The sequence below is a fragment of the Urocitellus parryii genome, chromosome 6 (assembly GCF_045843805.1).
Source record: "Urocitellus parryii isolate mUroPar1 chromosome 6, mUroPar1.hap1, whole genome shotgun sequence".
Classification (NCBI taxonomy): Eukaryota; Metazoa; Chordata; class Mammalia; order Rodentia; family Sciuridae; genus Urocitellus; species Urocitellus parryii.
In genome coordinates this window covers 178,333,167-178,356,841 of record NC_135536.1, presented here as the reverse complement: position 1 = coordinate 178,356,841, position 23,675 = coordinate 178,333,167, and the positions used below count along the sequence as shown (strand labels likewise).

Below are 23,675 nucleotides of genomic sequence, written 5' to 3'. Positions count from 1 at the left end.
AACACCACAAAAAATAAAATAACTTTGTAAGGAACACAACAGGAAGTTAGAGGCTTCTGAGAAGTGACATTCAGGACAAGAGAAAGGAAATGTAGGGCCTGGGTAGGTTTTTCAGAGAATTATCTCTAGGAGCCATATGCTGGGTGTTGTAATCCCCATTTTTCAGATGCGGAAAAGGAGGCACCAAGAGAGGAAGTAGTCTGACAGCCCGTTGCCCATAGCCTTGCAAGTCACTGTCATACAGCCTCCCTGGCATCTTACTCTGCCCTGTAACACCAACAACAACATGTCCAATGTCAGCTCTGATTGTTTTGACACTAATCCCCAAACCCTCTGACTCCACTTGCCACCCTGACCCTAGCTGTGGCTCCTGGTGTGCCTGGAGTGAGCTCACTGTCAGGCCCCTTTCCCTTCCCATACAGTAGTAGAACACGAGCCCACGTCAGAGAAGTGGTTCCAAGTGGGCCACGGGAATTCAAGGGAGAATCAGCAAAGGCTGAGGATTCAGGGAGAGCTGGCTAGGAAAGGGCAGGATACAGATAGATCTGAAAGGGGAGGAGAGGGCAGGCCAGTCATGGAAGGCCCAGGAGCAAAGAACTGAGCATGGCTGTAGCCTAGAGGAGAGGGAATACAGAGAAAGCAGCTTCGCAATTTGCAGGCAGCCTTGGGTCTACAGGAGGAGGCTGGAGTCTGGTCCTGGGGAAAGGCCATTCCCCCAAGCTCTCCAGGAGATCAGCAGGAGAGAGATGGGTATCTGAGACCAGAGCAGGAGCCATATGCTCTGTCCCCATGGCAGCTTCTCTTTCAGGTCTCCCTGGGTGGTGTACTTCTAACAGTTCTGCTGAGGAAGGATGGGCAGCCTGCCCAGCCGAAGGAAAACCCTGCCAAGCCCAAGTTCCAGCCCTCCTGTCCCAGGCCAAGGACCTGAGCCCATGCAAGCAGGTAGGCTGTGGGGCCTGGGCAGGCAGCACGAGGCTACACAGTCCCACACTCCACTACCTCTGTGCCTTCATGACAGGCAACACCTGCACATCACTAGGTATAGACCCAGCACCTACTGTTCTTCTTAGTGAGCCATGAAGGTGGGGGCCCTGCTCCTATGGAGATTACTTTGAGGTAGAAACATTGAACGGCCAGATAAAGGAGAAAACACGAGGGGCTGGGGCATAGCTCAGTGACAGAGCTCATGCCTAGCATGCACAAGGCCCTGGGTTAGATCCTCAGCACTGGAAAAAAAGTAACTCAGTTCCTCAGTCACAGGAGCCACATTTCAAGGATTTGGTAGCCACATGGAGCTAATGGACCTTATTGGAAAGCACAGAATATAAGACATTTCCAACACTGCAGAAAATTCTCCTGGACCTCAGAAGAACTGTGAAATACTTGATGCAAAGTCAGGGCTCCCTTACTGGTGGGAAAAATAAAATAGCACCTGCAGTATGTATCCTGAGCCTATGACCATGATTCTCTAAGACAATTCTGACTAAAAATACCAGCTTTTAAAACAGTTGGGCAATTTAAATATCCTAGAAATTTTAGTGTTTTTACATCAAAACCATGGCCTCTGGTTTATCTCTTGTTCTTTGAAATATCCCATAAATCCATTTTCAAATCACATCCTGATTTGGAGTTTGGATAAAGTATTAGGGGCAGGGGCTGTAGCTCAGTGGTAGAGCGCCTGCCTAGCATGAGGCCCTGGGTTTGATCCCCAGTACCGTGAAAAAATAATAATAATAATTAAGGAAAGAGAACCAATAGGGTGGTGGGGGAGAGAGATCCATTGTTAGGAATCAGCTCACGTGAGTATGGGATTGTCAAGTCTGAAGTCTGCCAAGCAGGCTGCAGACCCGAGGGGAATCGGTGCTATGGTCCTGAGTCCAATGGCAATCCACAGGCAGAACTAATCCATGTCCTCAAGGGACCTTGGGTGTCTCTCATAAGGCCCTTGATTGATTGAATGAGGCCCACCCATGTTAATCCGCTTTACTCAGTCTACCAATTTAATTTTTTTTAAGAGTATCTTCACAGCAACATCTAAACTGGTGTTTGGCCAAATATTATCTGGGTACTGTGGCCAAGCCACAATGACCCATAGAATTAACCTCACAGATAACAAGATCACTCCAAGCCAAGCCATGCTTCTAGAAGGACGTGGGCAATTAAGCTGGACTAGAGACTGCAAAGCTAAGATGTCTGGGTATCAAGGTTTGGGTAGGAGCTGTCCCCAACCCCAAAATTCCCCTATGGTGCAGGGCTTCCTTCCCTCTCCTCTGCCTGAATCCCTTGTTTCCCTAATGGTTGCCTCTCCCAGGCCCACAGGCCTTGGCACCCTAGGTCCCAGAGGTTTCCTATTGGGTCAGGAAAACAGTTGCCTCCTTGTAGCTACCATCTGCACTGAGAGGCCCTGCAGAAAGAGACCTGCAAACCACAAACCTCCACCTTGGCTTCCTCCAAGCCTAGCCACAGGCAGCGTCCTGAGGCTGCTCTGAGACATGCCCAGGGCTACTGAGGGTGGTGACCACTCCTGTTGTACAGGGCCCTCCTTGCCTGTGGGGCCCTAGGTGAGCCAAGCTCTCCCTGGCATAGTATCTCCAGGGAAGGAGGGAGGAAGGAAAGGAACACCTCTCAGTAGATCTGCCCCTGTCCCAGCCAGAGTGTGAGTTTGGGGTCACTCCCTCCAGGAGCTATCTGTCCATCAACTTTGCCTCCCTCTTAAACCTACTGAAGCTCAACTGCAAACCAGTTCTGTGCCAAAACCTGAAGTCACAGCAATGAACAGGCAGGCATAGTCTCTGTCTTTAGGGACAGTTGAGCCCCAGAAACAAACCGTGAACCAATAATGACAATTGTGTTCAATTTGGCAAATGCATGCTCAGAGAGACTCTGAGATTGTGCGCAGAGGGCCAAGTCAGGGCTGGCTTTCTGAGGAGGTGAAGGGTGAAATCAAGTCAGCCAGTCTGAGTGGGGACAATTGTGAGAGGGTCAGGCCTTCTAGAAACAGGAGGGGCCCTTCCAGGCCTCTTTGTTCCACTCTTGCGGAGTGACCTCCGTAAGACTTGTGTTGTTTACTCAAGCAGCAGGCATTTCCCTGCTGGCTAGGCTTGTGCTACAAAGAGCACTCAGAGATGGAGAGACCTGGTTCCTGAGGAATGCCCCCCCCCAAGGGATCTATCTCAGGGGGTGTCTTCGAGGACATGTGGGAAAATGTTCATTCTGAAACCAGTCTCACTCTTCCCTTGGCCACCCATGGCAGAGACCCTTCAGCCACCTCCCAACCTCTGGGTCCTTGTCTGTCCATCTGTGTCTGCCTCTCCCTGTCTAGACCAACTCCATCTCAAAGGCATCTCAGAATCCTCAGACCTTAACTCCTCCAGGAACATCTAGGAGACCAATGAATCCTTTTTGCTGACCTTGTGCTTTTAATAGCTTAATGCATTTTTTTTTTGAATTTTTAATATTTATTTTTTAATTCTCGGCGGACACAACATCTTTGTTGGTATGTGGTGCTGAGGATCGAAACCGGGCCGCACGCATGCCAGGCGAGCGCGCTACCGCTTGAGCCACATCCCCAGCCCAGCTTAATGCATTTAGGTGCTAACAAGTCTTTCAGGGACCATCCCTAGAAAGGATCAGCAGGGTAGGATGCAAATGAAGAAGTTTCCAGAAACCACTGAAGGCAAGTTTTTCAGACCTAGAAGTCCCTGCATACATAGTGGGGTCTTGTTAGACTGGGTAGGCTGATCCCGGAAGTGGGTGGGGGATGTTAGTCGTGTGCTAAGAGAGCAACTTGCTGCTTGAGGCTCAGCCTCAAAGTTGGGCCTCCTGGCTACCACATCCTCAGAACCATTCCCAGGCCAGTAACACCCCTGTGTAGATCTCAGCCTCCTAAGGCAATGGAGCCCCTCCTGAGAGATACATTGCTACCCAAGCCCTTATCCTCCTGCCAGGGTGGTGTGGTGTACAGTCTGTGTTCTCACTTCTCCTCTGAGTGCCTGTCAGGGCCCCAGACCTCCCTGCACAGTGGGGTTGAGTAGAGAGGACCATCCAGGCGGGCTGACTGAAAGCCCTCACTGGGCTGGACATACAGGTGCTCAGAGAATGACAGTGGGGAAGAGGCCTAGAACTTTGGCAGCCCCCAACTCCAGCGTGGCACCTGCTCTGGGGAGGCCTGGAATAGGGGTCTGGAGCGGCCTCTCAGGGGGCAGCACAGACCTCCTCCTACTGCCCTGAGCAGCACAGCACCCTAGAGTTACAGAGCCTATTCATATCTGTCAGCTCACAGGCCCCTCCACAAGCCCGAACAAGTCAACAGGACCAGGAATGAGGGGAGCAGTGGGGTCCCACAGTGGAAGGGAAGGTGGCTTTCACTTTCCAGTCCTTTTCTCCTGTCTCCCAAGAGTAAGTGCTCAGGGCTGGTGCTCGGCCATGCCTGCCTCAGGGCTCCAGGGACCCAGACTCAGCTGCTAGCCTGGCCTGAGTTTCCTTCCCCAGTTTTCAGAGGTCGTGCGCACTCATAGTACCCGTCGCATCAGCAGAAACTAAGACCACACTCATACTTGCTTAGGGTTTCTAGGAGTTTTGTTTTTGTTTTTTGTTTTGTTTGTGCTGGGGATCAAATCCAGGGCTCTATATGCCAGACAAGCGCCCTAACACTGAGCTGCATCCGCAGTCTAGGGTCGTAGGTTTTGAGTTTCTGAGCAGCAGAATTACTTCATCAAAATCTCCGTGAAGAGCGTGGCACGGTGAATATATAAGGGATTTTAATATACAAGGGATTGAACCAAATAGCACTTAACCACTGAGCCATATCCCTTACCCATAATCCCAGTGACTCTGGAGACTGAGGCAGGAGGATCACATTCAAAGCCAGGCTCAGCAACTTAGTGAGGCCCTAAGCAACGTAGTGAGATCCTGTCTCAAAATAAAAAAGGGTAGGGGAGGGCTGGGGTTGTGGCTCAGTGGTAGAGCGTTCGCCTCACACGTGCAAGACCCTGGGTTCGATCCTCAGCACCATATAAAAAAAATAAATAAGTGAAATAAAGGTATTGTGCCCAACTACAACTAAAAAATAAATATTAAAAAAAAGGGTAAGGGATGTGGCTCAGTGGTTAAGTGCTCTTTGGTTCAATCCCTTGTATATTAAAAAAATCTCTGTGAAGAGTTGTATATAAAAAGGAGTCATAGGGGCTGGGGTTGTGGCTCAGCATGTGTGAAGGCCTTGCCTAGGACGTGTGAGGCCCTGGGTTTGATTTTCAGCACCACATATAAATACATAAAATAAAGGTCTATCAACAACTACAAAAAAAAATTTAAAAAGGAGTCATAACCAGGAGCCCCATTCCTCTTTGAACTCAGAAACTCAAATCCTTCTTCTTGCTACATGAGTTTGAAGCCCCCATGAGGACCCCAAGAACTACCTGGGCACACCCAAGCTCAACAGAGCCCCCTGGAAGAACTTCAGACTCCAGGTGGCCTTCCTGCAGGGTGCCTGTGAGAGGGTGAAAGAGGGAGCCAGACCCAGACCAGATGTCACTAGACCTCATGTCTGGAAGGAAGGCTGACCAGGAGAGTGACTGTCTATCTCTCCATCCAGAGAAGAGCAAGTCCACAGCTGTGGCTCTGGGCAGTTTCCCGGCAGGCGGCCAGACTGAGCCGTCTCTGAGACTAGGAGAGCCATTGACCATCCTGTCTGAGTAAGTCTGTGGGCTCTGGGCACCTGGAGATGCACTAAAAGGGGAGAGGTGCTTCAGAAAAAGCCTGAGGCCTTTTCTGAAAACCTCGCAGGTGATCATAGCCTTGTCTGGGGTTTTAAGCAGCTTGACTACCTGCAGGGAGAGACAGAGGGGCTGGGGCCTTGGAACAGGGAGTTTTGGCTCATGCCATCTGCTAGCCACCCTGTCCAGGAGGGGTCGGGACTGGCTGGTGGAAACAGGTGGCTGCAGGAGTCAGCCTGAGAGGATCCGTGTGAACCCCAAGTAAGCAGTCCCAGGGTCTTGACCCTTCTGAAAGAGGTGCCCTCTCTGCTTTCTCTTTCAGGGATGGAGACTGGTGGACAGTGCTGTCAGAAGTCTCAGGGAGAGAGTACAGTGTCCCCAGCATGCACGTGGCCAAGGTCTCCCACAGGTGAACACACTCTCACCCCTGCCTGCCTTCAGGGATCTCCTTCCCACAAGCCTGCTCCCCCATGGCCACCCCCAGCCGGACACTGAGTGAAGCTGGGGAGTGAGAAGCAGGCTCAGGCTCTGCTCAGCAGGAGCAGAGAGCAGCAGATCTGGGGAGGTGGCTGGGGAAAGCCCCCCAGAGGAGGTGTCCTGGTCAGGGGCTCTGGAGAGCATCCAGGATCTAATGGTGGAGAGTGTGAGAGGCATATGTGAGAGGTGGGCACAGTCTGTAAATGTCTTGAGGCAAGAAAATGGGGACAGTTCTTAGGAAGATGAGGACTTGGAAAGGTAAGAGGAGAGATACGGGGTGCTGGGGGACCCGCCACGGTGGGAGAGAGGCTGGGATCACCCTAGAGGGAATGAGGCCTGCAGCAAAAAACACCAACTGACCCCTTGGTTGTTCTCCTGCGCCCCTATAGCTAGGACAAACTGGAGGGGATCTGAGTCCCTGAGGCCTGCTCTTCATGGTGCAGAGAGAACTGTGAGACCCAGAGTGCAAGGGAGAGAGGGGGCTGCATCAAGGTCACACAGAGCAGTGGAGGGTTCCAGTAAGATCTTCATGGCCCATCCCCAGTCTCCTTGCCCTTCCTCCTCCAGGTGGCTGTATGAGGGCCTGAGCCGGGAGAAGGCGGAGGAACTGCTGTTGTTGCCTGGGAACCCTGGAGGGGCCTTCCTCATCCGGGAGAGTCAGAGCAGGAGAGGTGGGTGAAAGGCCCCAGCCCTCCTGTGTAGAAAAAAGGAAAGAGTCACTCAGGAATGAGGGTAGACCAGGGCCTGCCCTTATTTGAACTCTCCCTGGACCCCCATCCAATATATCTTTGCCTCTTTTCTCCTTCCCTAGGGAGCTCCCTAGGTTGACCTCTTCCAGCCCCTCCTGCTAATTTCTTGGCCACAACAGCAACCCCACCCCCACCCCCATAAGCTGGCTGGGGCAGGAGGATGGCCCCTGTGCAGCCGCTGGGAACAGGAAACCACAGCAGTGGTGCTGATGGGGACCGGCCCTGCAGACCAACAGGGTGAGCCAGCTGGAGAAGCCACAGGAAGTGCTCCGTGCTCAGTTACCCTACCCCTTCTCTGGCCTGGTTCAGCCCCAGAATCAGGTGACTGGCCCTTGTGGTCACTCTGCCCTTTCCAAAGAAGACACATATACAAGAGAAAAATGGTCAACTGTAAAGGAGAAAGCCCACAGGAATCCATAAAGATCTTTAAGGATCCACATAATTGCTGGGATTAAGGTCCCCATAGGCAACTGCAAAAGGGGGTGCCTCGGTGGGCAGCTCTCATCAAAAAGGGAAACATGTAGGGGCTGGAGATATGGCTCAGTTGGTAGAGTGCTTGCCTCAAATGCACGAGGCCCTGGGTTCAATCCCCAGAACCACCACCTATAGATATCTAGATAGATACATAATAATGATAAAATAATAACAGCTGGGTCCCCTCACCCAGAGGGGACCTTGGCTGCAGGGTGGAATCACCAGGGGAAGATTTAGAAACTCTGGATGCCTGCAAGCCATCTGTTTAATTTCTGATTTAAATTACTCAGGAATTCATCCTGGGCTTTGGAAAATGAAAGTGTGGCCCCACCCCCAGGGGACTCTGAGGTACAGCCAGCATCAGTGAGAGAGAGCAGGGCAGGATTTAGAAACTGGCAGTGCAGGCCAGGCTGGGCAAACCCGCTGCAAACACCGCTGCAGGCAACTTTTGTTTGAGGTATTTATTTATAAGTAAATGTGTCCTGGGTCACAGTGTAAAATGTTATTCAGTGGTTTGTGGTAAAAAAAAAAAAAAAAAAAAAAAAAACTTTTGAAAGCAAAGTTCTAGGGGCCCAGGCAACATCATGAGATGGTGGTTCTCAGATCCCAGCGTATAGGAGACATCAGGGAACTGGTCAGCAACATCAGCTCTTGGGCCTTGCCACCCACCTACTGATTCAGGCTGCTGGGGACAGAGGCCAGAAATATGTTTCCTTTTAAAGCTCTCTGGATGGTTCTGCTGTTCTCTTAAGTATGAAAAAATAGTTCTAATCTAGGGAATTCAGAAGGAAATAAGGACACAACATCAGGCTGGGGGCGTGGCTCTGTGAAAGCTCCTGCTAGGCTTAGACAATGTCTTTTACTCTCACCTTATGCATCTTGTGTTTATATAATGAGAATTAACTGTTGACTGAGTCAGTGACAGCAGAATTAGCTTTCCTGGGGCCAAAGTCCAAAGACTGGAAGGGTACTCTGAAGGGGCTGTAGTCTATGTAGACCAAGGTGGAGGGTCTGGGACCCTGAGCTCCCAGGAGCAGCAATCAGGCCTGAGGACAGGGAGAGGTCCTGCATCTCCCCAGAGTCCTCGGACTCACCTGGTCTTGCCCTAGGCCTGTGGAGAGCCTTATTCTAGGCTCAAGTAGGGCCCAAGACCTCGGTTATTAAGCGATTTTGTGGAGGTCTCAGGACTGCGCCAGAGGTCAGTGCCGGGGTTAGGGACAGGTCCCAACAGCACCCCTCACTTCACCTTCCTGCTGTCCTTATGCCTGTTCTGTGTTGGGCACTTTAAGGGAGACTGATGGTTTCTGCCCCCTGGGGGGATCATCAGTCTCCTTTATAGACATAGAACAGGCAGGGACAGCAGGAAGGTGAGGTGGGAAGCACTTCCTGAGCCTCTCCTCTGCGTTAGGCTTGCTAAGTCAGGACTTAGGTCCTCAGGCAGCAGACAGGGAGGTCTGAAGGTCAGTATCCTTGAGACCATTAGCTTCTTGGACATCTCAGCAGGGAAAGTTCAGGCAGGTGATAGACCTACTTGTCACACGCTGCTCCTGATCTGATCCTTCACACCTCCTCCCAGCGTCACTGGAACAGCTGATCCCAGAGGTCCTGGATGTGACTTTGCCTAAGCCTCCAAAGCTTTCCGGAATCTGGGACCTTACACGTTCCCTTTTTTCCTGTGGGTCCCTTTCTAGGCCCCTCATGGCTTCCACGGTGCCCTCTGCCCACCGGGTGCGCTGTGAGTACTGGTTCTTTCCACTGCTTCCTCCTGACACAGTGTCCTTTCCCAGCCTGAAAAGCCTCGTCCTCCATTGCTTCCCTTGCAAACACACACTTGTCCTTCATAACACATTCCAAGTCACCTCCAGATGCTGTTTGTCACACTTTGCTCTCCCGTAGCATCCTACAAAGACCTCTTCTGTATCTATAGTAAATTTATTTCTTAAAAATCTGAGTATATTATCTGATGAGAAAGACACAGGAACTAAATATCCAAAGCAAGGACTACTACTAGTGGAGTGAGTTGGCACACACCTGCAATCCCAGTGACTCAGGGTACTCAGGAAGGAGGATCACAAGTTTGAGACCAGCCTTCGCAACTTAGTGAGACCCTGTCTCAAAATAAAATTAAAAGGGCTGGGCATACAGCTCAGAGGCAGAGTGCCCCTAGGTTTAATCCCCAGTACTGAAAATAAATAAATAAATACAAGAAAGAAATGAGGACCATTAAAGAAAACCCTGGATGTGGGATAAGCTGGCAAGACAGCTCTTATTTCCCCAGAGGATGATGATTTCATACCTGTGTCTGGGCCTGGTGCAGTGTCCAGCATATAGTAAGTGCTCAAAAGATGTTTACTGAATAAATGAGTCAGTAGGTGAGCATATCTATATATGCAGACAGGATGGAGAGCTGGGGTAGACTGCACCCCAACTGGGAAGGTCCAGGTCGTTTAGAGCATCAGACTGCCAAGGACAAAACCACAGTTTCCCCCCAGCACACCCAGCACATGGGCCTGTGAGTTCCCAGTACGCTGTCTCAGTAGGGTCTGGTCCCAAGAGGCCTTCTGTACCCAGGGCTAGCAGATCCAGGAAATGCACCATGTGTTTTTGCTCCAAACAATGAAATGATAATAAGCCTTCAAGGACCAGTCCCATCTGTGAAAGAGGGTGCACACCTACAATCTCAGCAACTCGAGAGACTGAGGCAGGATGATCTAGGCCAACCTGGGCAATTTAGTAAGACCCTGTCTTACTAAATTGGGGGGATTACCAGGGATTGAACTCGGGCACTCAAACACTGAGCCACATTCCTGGCCCTATTCTGTATTTTATTTAGAGACAGGGTCCCACAGTGAGGCTTAGGTCCTCACTAAGTTTCTGATGCTGGCTTTGAACTCACGATTCCCCTGCCCCAGCCTCCCGAGCCACTGGGATTACAGGTGTAAATGCCTGGATCAAAATTTTTAAAAGGCTATAAATATAGTTCAGTAATAGAGCATTTGCCTAACATGGGCAAAGCTCTGAGTTCTATTCCCAGTATTGCAATATAAATAAATAAATTAATTAATTAAAAAAAATAATTCCCAATACTATCTGTGCTTATAAATAGCAATAGGAGTGTAAATGGAGACAAGGGGTCCTTAAAACTACTTGTAGCCATGGCTCTGTCTGTGTGATTAATGGAGAAACATTCATTCAACAAGCAGATATTGCACATTGACTCTCTGCCAGGCGCTATTCCAAAGGGCAGGGATTCAGCAGTATAAAAAGCAAGATCCCATCAGACACGGTGGTGCACACCTAAAATCCCAGCAGCTCCAGAGGCTGAGGCAGGAGGATCCTGAGTTCAAAGCCAGCCTCAGCAACAGAGAGGTGCTAAGCAACTCAGTGAGACCCAGTCTCTAAATAAAATACAAATTAGGGCTGGGGATGTGGCTCAGTGAGTAAGTGCCCCTGGGTTTACTTCCCAGTACCAAAAAAAGATCTGAGAGGATGATGTGCCTTGGAGACACAGTAGTGAGCATGGGCAGCACAGGTCATATATTTTATAGTTATATATTTTCCCCCAGTGCTAGGTTTCAAACACATGGCCTCATGCATGCTGGGTAAGCACTGTGCCATTGGGCTACACCCCCAGCCCCATCAGGGGTATTACAATACGTGAATTTGAGTCCAGGGGGTCTGGGTATTAAAGCAGATGTCCTGGGGCTGGAAGAGAGAAGCAGGTATTTGGCACTGGCTGGGAGCATGCTGCAGGAAGGACAGTGGGATACCAGGTAGGTGGGGTGGCAGGGCCAGTCACAAATAGCCTTGGTAGGTAAGCTATTCCCACAGAGGGTTGGGCAGAGCTGGCCTTTTATCCTGAGCCCACCAGCCAGATCTGCAGTGTACCTATCACCCTTTCTGCTCACGCCACCAGCACTGGGGACTGAGCCCCACATCCCAGCCCTTTTAATTTTTTAATTTGTTGTTGTTGAAACAGTGTGTCACTAATTTGCCCAGACTGGCCTCCAATGTGATCCTCCTGCCTCAGTATCTGAGTAACTGGGATTGTAGGCAAGCGTCACCTCTCCTGGCCCCATTCTGGTTCTATTAACTGTGGTGACTCTGATCAGAGTCATGGCTGAAGAACATGCCAAGGGTGTGAGGTCTTGGTGACTAATTCGGGTGGGTTAGTTAGCCTTCGGGGCCCATGTTCAGGTACTTCGCCCTTTCTCAATTGCACATCTTTTCCAGGGTCACAGCATAGCTCCAGAAGAGACTCTTCTTTTTTAAAAAATATTTATTTTTTAGTTGTAGTTCTACACAATACCTTTATTTTTATGTGGAGCTGAGGATCGAACCCAGGGCCTTGCCACAACCCCAGCCCAGAAGAGACTCTTCTTAAAGGTACAGAGTTCCAGGCACTCCCAGAGTCAAAGAGAATTCACTAAGAAAAGGAGACCCCTTAATGCATACTTCTTTTTTTTTTTTTTTTTTTTTTAAAGAGAGAGTGAGAGAGGAGAGAGAGAGATAGAGACAGAATTTTTAATATTTATTTTTTAGTTCTCGGTGGACACAACATCTCTGTTGGTATGTGGTGCTGAGGATCGAACCCGGGCCGCACGCATGCCAGGCGAGCGCGCTACCGCTGAGCCACATCCCCAGCCCGCATACTTCTTAAAGTATATTGATTTCAGGTCATCATTTATTCTTATTTTGTGGTACTGGGGATTGAACTCAGGGACTCTCTACCACTAAGCTACATCTCCAACACCCTTTTTGGTTGTTGTTGTTGAGACAGGGTCTCATTAAGTTAGCCCAGTCTGGCTTGGAACTTGTGATCCTCCTGCCTCAGTCTCCTGAGTCACTGAGATTGCAGATGTACACACTGTGTCCAGTTTTGTTCACCTTTTAAATTCACTTTGCAGTTCTAATAGCTTTTTTTTTTTTTTTTTTTTTTTTTGTAGATTCCTTAGAATTTTCTTCTATATAGGATCCTCTTATCTGGAAGTGAAAACATTTTTACTATTTATTTTCCAAGCCAAGAGTGGTGTTGCATACCTGTAATCCAAAGGATTTGGGAGGCTGAGGCAGGAGGATCACAAGTATGAGGCCAATCTTAGCACTTTACCAAGATCCTGTCTCAAAAAAAAACAAAACAAAAAAAACAAAAAAAAAACCTTGGTTTTGCAGCACAGTGGTAGAGCACTCCTGCGTTCAATTCCCAGTGCTAAAAAAAGAAAAGAAAATTCTTTTCCATATGTCTTTTATTTTCTTGCCTAGTTGCATTTGCTAGGACCTCTAACACAACATTATTTAGAAGTGATGAGAACATTATTGCTTTGTTTTCAATCTCAAAAGGAAAATTTTAGTCTTTCTCATTCAGTATGACGTAGGTTTTTCTCAGATGTTCTGTATAAGGTTGAGAGGAAGTATCAGAAATGTCCATGGTTCCCCCCACCACCACCGAAATGTCCAAGTCTTAATCCCAAGAACCTGTGAACATGTTACTTTATTTGCAAAAGACAGTTTATGCAATCGTTTTGTGACACTGGGGATTGAACCTAGAGCCTCACACCTGCTTGGCAAGTGCTCTACCACTGAGCTACATCCCCAGCCAGCCTTTGCACATGTGATTAAGTTAAAATTATTGTTTTATGAACCACCCCCACCCCTAGGTTCTAGGGATCAAGCCCAGGACCTTGCACATGCTTGGCAAGTGTCCTACCTCTGAGCTACATCCCCAGTACCAAGTTAAGGATTTTGAGGTGGGAAGATGGTCTTGGATTATCCAGATGTACCCAATGTAATCACAAGGATCCTTACAAGAGAAAGGCAGGAGAGTCAGAGTTAGAGATTGGAAGGTGTCACTGGCTTGGAAGATGGAAGAAGAGGCTCTGAATGAAGGAATGCAGGTGGCTTCTAAAAACTGGAAAAGGCAAGGGAATGAGTTCTCCTCTAGAGCATGCAGAAGGATCATAACTCATGCTGACACCTTAATTAAATTAATTAATTAATTAATTAAGACCAGGGATTGAACCCAGGGATGCTTAACCACTTAAGCAACATCCCCAGTCACCGCCCCCCACTTTTTGAGACAGGGTCTTGCCAAGTTGCTTAGGGCCTCTCTAAGATGCTGAGGTTGGCTTTGAAATTGTGATCTTTCTGCTGCAGCCTCCTAAGATGCTGGGATTACAGGCATATGCTGCCACACTTGGCATTATTTATTATCTTGAGACAGGGTCTCAATAAGTTGTTTCAGGAAATTGTTGAGACTGGCCTCAAAATTGAGATCTTCCTGCCTCAGCCTCCCAAGTCACTGGGATAACAGGCATGTATCACCATGCCCAGATTTATGGTAGTACATTACAGCAGCAATAGGAAACTTATATACTAATACTTTTTTTTTTAAATGCTGAGAAAGAAACCCAGGGCCTCACACATACTAGACAAGTTCTCTACCCGTGAGCCACACCACCACTGATACATTTTCTTCCCTTTTTTCTTTATCCTTGGTACTGGAGATTGAACCCATCCATGGGTGCTTTATCACTGAATTACATCCTCTTTTTTTCTTTTTAGTTGTAGATGAACACAATGACTTTTAGTTATTTTTATGTGGTGCTGAGGATTCAACCCAGTGCCTCACACGTGCCAGGCAAGTGTTCTACTACTGAGCCACAACCTCAGTCCATCCCTAATTCTTTTAGGGTCTCAGTATATTGCTGAGGCTGGCCTCAAACTTGAGGTCCTCCAGTCTTGGGCTCCTGAGTAGCCCAACTAATATGCTTTATTATTTTATTTTATTTTATTTTATTGGTACTGAGGATTGAATTTTTTTTTTTTTTTTTTTTTTGAGACAGGGTCTCATTGAGTTGCTTAGCATCTCACTGTTGCTGAGGCTGGCTTTGAACTCATGATCCTCCTGTCTCAGCCGCCCAAGCTGCTGGAATTATAGGCATGTGCCATCATACCCAGCCCAACTAATATACTTTATATTCAATTTTTGTTCATGCTGGTTATTTAATACTATTAAAACATTTTTCTGCATTCTTTCAGGTGATTATCTTTCTTCTCTTTTATTTGAATCAACCTAGTAATTACATTTATGTTCAATTTTGTGTATGTGTAATTGGGAATTGAATCCAGAGGCATTCTACTCCCAAGTCACATCCCCAACCCTTTTTATTTTCTATTTTGAGACAGGGTCTCAACCAGTTTCCCAAGGGTGTGAGGTCTTAGTGACTAATTCAGGTGGGTTAATTAGCCTTCGGGGCCTATGTTCAGGTACTTCACTGGTCTGGATCTTGTGATCCTCCTCTCTTATCCTCCTAAATTGCTGGTATTACAAGCATGCACCACTGTGTCCAGCTATGTTCAATTTTTAGATCAACCTTGCATTCCTGGGATATCGTCAGTTTGGGAGCTGGGCGTGATGCGATGTACCTATAGTCCCAGCTACTCAAGAGGATCATATGTTGCTGATTCAATTTGCTAACACTTTAAGAATTTTTGTCAAGTATATATGAGGGACATTAGCCTATGGTTTCCTTGTGATGTTTTTGTTTGGTTTTAATATCAAGGCAATGGTAGCCTTACGAGTTGGCAAGTGGTCCCTCCTCTTAGAGTTTACGTAGAACTGCTATTAATTCTTTCTTTATTATTATTTTTTTGTACTTAGGATTTAACCTGGAGTAGTAGTAGTAGTAGTTGTTGTTGTTGTTCTTCTTCTTCTTCTTCTTCTCTTCTTCCTCCTCCTCCTTCTTTTTATATGTTGATGAACCTTTATTTTATTCATTTATTTATATGTGGTGCTGAGAATTAAACCCAGTGCCTCACACATGCTAGGCAAGTGCTTTACCACTGAGCCACAACACATCCCCTGGAGTGCTTCTTCACCACTCAGCTTTATTGAGCCCCTTTTATTTTTTATTCTGAGGTAAAGTCTCACTAAATTGCAGAAGCTGGCCTTGAACTTGAGATCCTCCTGTCCCAGCCTCCTGAGTAGCTGGTATTACAAGGCAGACATCACCACCACACTCTGCTTCTTTTTTTTAAAATTTTTAATATTTATTTTTCAGTTTTCGGCAGACACAACATCTTTGTTTGTATGTGGTGCTGAGGATCGAACCCGGGCAGCACGCATGCCAGGCGAGCAAGCTACTGCTTGAGCCACATCCCCAGCCCCCTGCTTCTTCTTCAAATGTTTAATAGAACTAACTTATTTACTTCCTCCCTCCCTCCCTCCCTCCCTCCCTCCCTCCCTTCCTTCCTTCTTTCCTTCCCTTTCTTGTCCTTCCCTTCTTCCTCCCTTCCTTGCTTTCACATTGGGTATTGAACCCAGGGTGCTCTATTTCTGAACTACATCTCCCCAACCATTTTTTTTTTTTTTAATTTGAGACATGTGCCCAGGCTGGTCTTGAACTTGCTATCCTCCTGCCTCAGCCTCTCTTGTGTTTGGGATTACTGTGCCCAGTTCTAGTGCCAGAGTTTTCTTTGTGGGAGGTTTTAAAATTATGAATTCAATTTCTGCAATATATATAGAATATTCAGATTTTCTATTTCCTATTCAGTGTTTGCAATTTGTATCCTTTAAGGAATTTGTCCATTTTGTCCACTTGGTGGAATTTACAGGCATAAAATTGTTCATAATATACTCTTATTACTCTTTGAATGTCTTTGAGATTTAATGACATCCATCTTCATTCCTGATATAGGTAAATTGTGTTCTTTTTTCTATTTTGCTCAGCCTAGCTGGAGCTTTATCAATTTGATGTACCTTTTCAAAGAATCAATATTTGGTTTCATTGATTCTTTTCTATTTTCTGTATCATTTATTTTTTCATTTCTTCCTACATAAATTTATTCTTCTCTTTCTAGCTTAAGGTGGAAGCTTAAATAGTGCTATATTTTTCTTCTAAAGTAAGTATTTAAAGCTAGTGTCCCTTTAAGCACTGATTCTGCTGCAGCCTGCAAAAGTGTGTGTATATGTGTGTGTGTGTCAGGAATTGAACCCAGGGGCACTCTACCACTGAATGTTACATTATTTTTTATTTTGAGACAGGGTCTCACTGAAATGCCCAGGGTAACCTGGAAATTTTGATCCTCCTGCTTCAGCCTCCCAAGCTGCTGGAATTACAGGTGGCTGGCTTCCTCAGCCCTTTTAAAAATTTTCACTTAGCCTCCCATGTAGGTGGGATACAGGCTTACAGGTGGGTGCCATTACACCTGGCTTTTAATTTTTTGGTACTGGAGTTTGAACCCTGAGATCCTTTACGACTGAGCTACATCCCCAGCCCTTTTTGTTTTTTTGAGACAGAGTCTCACTAAATTGCTAAGGCTGGCCTTGAACTTGGGATCCTTCTGCCTCAGCCTTCAAGATACTGGGATCACCGGTGAGTGCCACCAAGCCTGGCCCACCTCCTTTTATTTTTTAAATATTTTGTCAGTTATTGGAGGACCTTTATTTTTATTTATATGCAGTGCTGAGAATAGAACCCCTCACACATGCTAGGCAAGCACTCTACCACTGAACTACAACCTCAGCCCCCTGCCCCTTCTTTTAATTAACCCTTTTTAAAATTTTGAGACAGGTTCTGGTAAATTGCTTAGGACTCGATGAGCTGCCAAAGCTCACCTTGAATGCAGTTCTCTTGCCTCAGCCTCCTGAGTCACTAGGATTACAGGCATGTGTCAATATATCCAGCCTGGCTTTTATTTTGTGGCACTGGCACTGGAACCCAAGGCTTACTGCTGAGGCCACACCCCCAATGGACCAAGTATCTTTTTTATTATTAATTTCTAATTTATTTGTTAGGTTAGAGAACATACTTTTTTTTTTAAGAGAGAGTGGGAGAGAGAGAGAAGGAGAGAATTTTATATATATATTTAGTTTTTCAGCGGATACAACATCTTTCTTTGTACGTGGTGCTGAGGATCGAACCCGGGCCACACGCATGCCAGGAGAGCGCGCTACCGCTTGAGCCACATCCCCAGCCCGAGAACATACTTTTTATTGTTACTTTTTTTTTTTTTTTTTGCAGTGCTAAGGATTGAACTCAGGTCCCTGTGCAAGGCAAGTGCTCTACCATTGAGCTACACATCCCAATATGGCCTAAAACTTTGATCCTCCTTCCTCAGCTTCCCGAGTTGCTGGGATTACAGGCATGCACCAGCTTGTCCACACAAAGAACATACTTTTAATGATTTAAATCCTTTTAAGTTTTTGTTTTGATGACCCAGACTAATGGTTATTTTGAATATTACAAGTGTATTTTTTTTTTTTTTAGAGAGAATTTTCTTTTCAATATTTTTTTTAGTTTTTCCGGCAGACACAACATCTTTGTTTGTATGTGGTACTGAGGATCGAGCCTCCAGCGAACCCGGGCCTGAGGATCGAACCCGGGCCGCACGCATGCCAGGCAAGTGCGCTACCGCTTGAGCCACATCCCCAGCCCTCCAAGTGTATTTGAAAGAAAATGTTTTGTTATTGGGTGTAGGCTTTCAATTGTCAAATTGGTTGATTGTACCATATTGTTCAAGTCTTCTATATCCTGACTGACTTTGTTTCCTATCAATTACTATGAGATGAGTGTTAAAATCCTTAATTATAATTATGATCTCAAATTATGATTTCTCCGGTCAATTGTGTTAGTTGTTTTTTTTGTTTGTTTGTTTTGTTTTTTGATACCAGGGATTGAACACAGGGGCACGCAATCATTGAGCCATATTCCCAGCCCTATTTTGTATTTTATTTAGAGACAGGGTCTCACTGAGTTGCTAAGCCCCTCACCATTGCTGAGGTTGGTTTTGAACTCAGGATCCTCCTGCCTCAGCCTCCTGAGTCGTTGGGATTACAGATATGAGCCACCACACCCAGCTAGTTTTGTTTCTTATGAATTTGAGTATCTGTAATTGCATGCATACAGATTTAAGATTTTTCTTTCTGCTGGGTGCAGTGGTGCATACCTGTAATTTTGGAAACTTGGGAGGCTGAGGTGTGAGGATCCCAAGTTCGAGGAAAGCCTCAGCAATTTAGTGAGTCCCTCAGCAACTTAGTAAGACCCTGTTTCAAAATTAAAAAAATAAAAATAAAAAGGGCTGGGGATATGGCTCTGTGGTTAAGCACTCCTGGGTTCAATCCCCAGTACCACAAAACAAAAAAAATTTTTTTTTCATTTTTTAAAGTACTGGAACCAAAAGCTTCGAACTCACAAATATCAGGCAATCAGGCAAGCACTAGACTATATTCCCAACCCCATTTTTTTTTTTTTTTTTTTTTTGAGACAGAATTTCACTAGGTTGCTGAGGCTGGCCTGGAATTTATGGTCCTTTGGCCTCGGCCTCCCAAGCCACTGCACCTGGCCAATTTTTGTCTTTTTTTGTATCAGGGATTGAACCCAGGGGTGCTTAATCATGGAGCCACATCCCCAGCCCTTTTTAAAAACAAAACAAACAAACAAAAAAAACCAAAAAACTTTTTTAATGTAGATGAACACAATACCTTTATTTTATTTATTTTTATAGTGCTGAGGATCGAATCCAGTGCCTCACACATGCCAGAGTGTTCTACCATTGAGCCACAACCCCAGCCCCACAGCCCTTTTTGGTTTTTATTTTGAGACAAGAGTTACTTAGGATCTTGCTAAATTCCTGAGGCTGGCTTTGAATTCACAATCCTCCAGCTTCAGCTTCCTGAGCCGCTGGGTTTACAGGCATGTACCACCAGGCCTGGCTTGATTTTTGCCTTCTTGATGTGTCTCTCTTTATCTTTGATAATATTCTTGGTCTTGAATTCTGTCTATTTTTTTATATTTATTTTTTAATTTTAGGTGGCAACAATATCTTTATTTCTATGTGGTGCTGAGGATCGAGCCCAGTGCCTCATGCATGCTAGGTGAGCGCTCTGCCACTAAGCCACAACCCTAGCCCTTGTCTAATATTAATGTAGCCCCTCCAACTTTCCTATTTTGTGGTAAGTCTTTTTACTCTAAACCTGTCTTTTTTTTTTTAGTTGTAAACAGACACAGTATTTTTTATTTTATTTATTTTTATGTGGTGCTGAGGATCAAACCCAGTCCCTCATATATGATAGGCATGCGCTCTACCACTGAGCCACAAACCCAGCCCCATCCCCAGCCTTTTTTTTATTTTTTATTTTTTTATTAGTTGTTGATGGACCTTATTCATTTGTTTATATGTGGTGCTGAGAATCGAACCCAGTGCCTCACACATGCTAGGCAAGCACTCTACCACTGAGCCACAACCCTAGCCCCCCCGCTTTTTTTTTAACTTATTTTTATTTTTGAGACAGGGTCAAAGTTGCTGAAGCTGGTGTTGAACTTGTGCTCCCCCTTCTTCATCCTCCCAAGCCCCTGGGATTACAGGCGTGTGCCACCACACCCAGCTCTCTCTATTCATTTTCCAATCATGTACTTTCTTTCCTCTTGTAGCCAGTTCTTTATGATTCTTTAAATTTAAATTTTTGTTGAAACCTATCAAATTGCAGGTTTTTTATTTCAGAGATGGGGATCAAACTTAGGGTCTGACATAAGTTAGGCAAGCACTCTACCACTGAACTATATACCACTGAACTATATATCGTCGACCTAAAAAAATCAATTGTTTTTTTTTTTTTTTTTTTTTTTTTTTTTTTGCAGAGCTGGGGATCAAACCCAGGGCCTTGTGCATACTAGGCAAGCACTCTACCCCTGAGCTGCACCCCACCCCTTTTTCTACTATTGAGCACATATGAACTGTTAGCAATTTTGGTTGTTTTCACAAATGATGCTGCTATGAATATTCATGTATTTCTAAGGTAACATGCCTAGGATGGAACTGCTGGGTTTTAAGGTATGTGAAAGTATAATTCAACTGCTTAATGCCAAACTGTTTCCAGAGTGGTTTGTACTAGTTTCTCTTTTCACCAGCAGGTAAGGGAGTTTCTCTGCCTCCTTGCTGACATCTACTGGACACATATTCACCTTACAACACTTCTGCCAACATTTAATATGTTCGTTTACACAGTACTGACCCTGTATGGTCGGGGCTCTGTGCATGATGCAACTCTTCCTCACAAGACTCCATCTATTATACACGTCACTTATGACCAGGAAAGCAAGTCTGTGTCCTGTCTCTGCCCTACACAATTCCCTAAAGCCTGGGCCCTGTGGCCATAGCTTCTTTCTTCTTCCAAGCTAGGCAGGGTCCCAGCAGGGCCTCAGTAAAACCCCTGAACCCCTTTCTCTGCAGGCTGTTATTCCCTGTCTGTCCGACTCAGTCGCCCTGCATCTTGGGACCGGATCAGACACTATAGAATCCAGCGCCTTGACAACGGCTGGCTGTACATCTCACCACGCCTCACCTTCCCCTCACTGCAGGCCCTAGTGGACCATTACTCTGGTATGGCCTTTCTGTTTTCTTTCCTAATAGACTGGATAAGGGTCTAGGGGGTAGAGTGTTTGCCTGTGGACACTTCATAGCTGGAGAATATCCAGACAAAAGAGGAGCCTCCCCATCTTCCTGCCAGTAGCTGCAGAGATACTGTCTTTATCCCAAGCTGATAGAGAAGCTACAGGTCAAATATGAGCTTGGCTGGTACCTCAGCCAAAGCCCCCCGCAGCAGACAGGGCTCCCCTCAAAGGAAGTAGGCTGAGCTGTTCTTGTGTGCAATGCAGTTCTGACTCTCAGCATTTTCTGGTGCCTGTCTTACAAAAAGCACTGGAAAATAAGAAACCAGGTCAGTGTCAGGGCAGAAGGGAAGATGACTCTTACTAACACCGACCAGCAGCTTTCTAAGCAGGATAGTTCCACACAATAGATACTGTCAATGCTGTAAATAGAAATGAGCACCCCTTGGCTTGTTCTTCCTAAAACATGATCCTAACTAGAAGTTAGGGCCCAGAGAAGTCTCTTAATTTACCCAAAATTTCAGTGGATTAAGTTAAGTCTCCCAAAACAGCCCACAATAACTTGTAACTGCACGTCAAGTCTCCATGAGACCAACAGCTTGGGGCTCAGGTTCTACTGCTCTTTGCTAACCATATCCCCTCCCAAGTTAGGGCAGGTGGTGGTGGGGTAAGTAGGGCTGGTGTCAGCAATGTCAAGGGTGTGGGTCTCTTCCTCAGAGCTAGCAGAGGACATCTGCTGCCTCCTCAAGGAGCCCTGTGCACTACAGAGGCCTGGCCCAATTCCTGGCAAGGATATCCCCCTACCAGTGACTGTGCAGAGGACATCAATCAATTGGAAAGAGCTGGAGAGGTGAGGAGACCACTGGAAACATGAAAGCAGAAGAGAGAAGCATTAGAAGGACTCACTCTTAGGAACCCATAACCCAGAATGGGTCTGTCATGCTCAGGGACACCTGGGAGTCAGAGAGCTCTACCTCCAGGCTTGGCAGGTGTGTTGGGGTGAAGATTGTTAGGAAGGAGAAAGCCAGCATGGACCTCAAGGCATTTAGGGTGGAAGGAAAGTAGGAGGGGGTGCGGGAGCAGAGTTCTGACTACAGAGGTTCAAATGGGGTTTGATAGGGAGCACCTGCTTGAGTTTGTCAGTAAAAGAGTGACATGGAGCTATTCTGAGAGCAGTGGACCATGTGGTGAGTGCAGGGAGGAGGCAGCTCCCTCACCTGGCTTTCCCCATCCACAGCTCCCTCTTGTTTTCGGAAGCACCTGCCACAGGGGAAGCATCTCTTCTTAGCGAAGGGCTCCGGGAATCCCTCAGCTCCTACATCAGCCTGACTGAGGACACCTCTTTGGACAACGGCAAGATTAAAAGCAAAGGTCGAAAAGGAAACCAAGTCTGTGGCACTTAGAACCCCAACTCAGCTCATCATGGGCACCCCGGGGGGGGGGGGGGGGCAAAGAATCCAGCTCCACCTTGAGCCTTTGCTCCTCCCTCACTTGGCTCCAAGAAGTCATTTACTTCCTCTCAGGCAATGACTCTATCTATGACCTCTAGTTCAAGTGGAGGGCAGTTGAGAACAGAGCCAGAGCTCCAAAGAAAGTAAACTTAGCCAGGTGCAGTGGCACATGCCTGTAATCCCAGCTACTTGGGACCCTGAAGCAGGAGGATCTAGAGCTCAAGGCCAGCCTGAGCAACTGAGACACTGTCCCAAAATAAAACATTTCAAAAAGGGCCATGGATGTAGCTCAGCAGCAGAGCACACGTGGTGCTTAACCATATGCAAGGTCCTGGGTTCAGTCCCCAGTACTGCACACACACAAAGCAAACACCCAGTCAGTTCCCAAATTTAGGATTTCCTGTACCACCCAATCTATTGCTTACCAAGTCAATCTACCTCCCTGATAACCAGTCTCACCTACAAGGTAGAAACCACTACTAGCACCAAGGAGAAACAAATCATTTAAAGAAACTGTACAAGAACAAATAAAAGGTCTGGGGTTGTGGCTCAGCGGTAAGGCTTGCTCAAGGTTGTGTTCGATCCTCAACATCATATAAAAACAAATAAATAAATCAAGCAAAGGTAGTGTGTCCAACTGCCAAATAAATAAATAAATAAAAATAAAGAACCATACAAGTCTTGATCATAATACTGCCACACCTTGGGGAGGGACTTTGGCTCCTGAGGGAAAGGAGAGCAGAGGGGCTGACGGCTTACCACAGCAGCAGATCCTGGGTCGTCCAGCCTCCATTTGACTCCCAGAGCAAAGAGAAGGACTGCTGATAATCCAGGTCATGAAGCACCCCCTCGCCCCCCCACCCCTGCCAGCGCTTCTTTGCATAGCCTCAGCTCTCTTTAGTTTTGTAGCTTATCATTCAAACCTAGCCAAGCTCTCCCAACCACCCGGATTTTGCCATCTTGTAATCAAATACAAAATGACATTTTGGGGCATAACACACTGTGGGCCAGGCCCTTTCTCAGTGCTGGGCAGGGGCATCAGAAATGGTAATCACTCTTTCCACAACCCCAAGACCAAGGCCATGCCTGTTCCCTAAAGAGAAAGACACTTGGCTGAAGTTGCTGAGGGAGCAGACCAGGGAAGGGGGGACAGGCGGAGGCGGCACCTCTGGTACTTCTACTTGGTTCCGAGGCTACAGGTGGGTAGGAAAGGCTTTACCAGGTATCATCGACAGGTTCTTGGTTAAAGATTTATTTATTCAAGTATCTGAAAACATTCTACAATGCAAACTGTTATCAGATGCTGCTTGTACTGTGCTAACGACCGCATACATACTGCCATACTGTTTTCAGAAGACTTGAAATGCCACTGATAGTTAAAAACTGTACACCTGATGGAGAACCGAGGAAGACAATTTAATG

The 23,675-nt window shown here is 46.6% G+C and overlaps 1 protein-coding gene and 1 non-coding gene across 3 annotated transcripts; both read left to right on the top strand.

Moving 5' to 3' along the window:
- Positions 1-822: 822 nt before the first annotated feature.
- Sla2 (Src like adaptor 2) lies at positions 823-22,991 on the top strand. 2 transcript variants are annotated; one of them, XM_026383284.2, is made up of 7 exons: positions 823-942; positions 5,594-5,693; positions 6,037-6,123; positions 6,759-6,862; positions 20,645-20,794; positions 21,520-21,652; positions 22,040-22,991. In XM_026383284.2, the coding sequence occupies exons 1-7, from the start codon at positions 852-854 to the stop codon at positions 22,203-22,205; spliced, it is 831 nt and encodes a 276-aa protein (XP_026239069.2). In that variant the 5' UTR covers positions 823-851; the 3' UTR covers positions 22,206-22,991. The 2 variants fall into 2 exon arrangements, with proteins under 2 accessions (XP_026239069.2, XP_026239070.2); XM_026383285.2 differs by having other exon boundaries at positions 852-908; positions 5,566-5,693.
- Trnal-caa (transfer RNA leucine (anticodon CAA)) lies at positions 7,470-7,542 on the top strand. Its single transcript has one exon. It is a non-coding gene; the product is annotated as a tRNA-Leu (tRNA).
- Positions 22,992-23,675: the final 684 nt, after the last annotated feature.

Coding starts and splice junctions, on each gene's coding strand:
- Sla2 (XM_026383284.2), top strand. CDS start 852: ATGGGCAGCCTGCCCAGCCGAAGGAAAACCCTGCCAAGCCCAAGTTCC. Junction 6,124..6,758: donor GTGGCCAAGGTCTCCCACAG/GTGAACACACTC, acceptor TTCCTCCTCCAG/GTGGCTGTATGAGGGCCTGA. Junction 6,863..20,644: donor GGAGAGTCAGAGCAGGAGAG/GTGGGTGAAAGG, acceptor CTTTCTCTGCAG/GCTGTTATTCCCTGTCTGTC.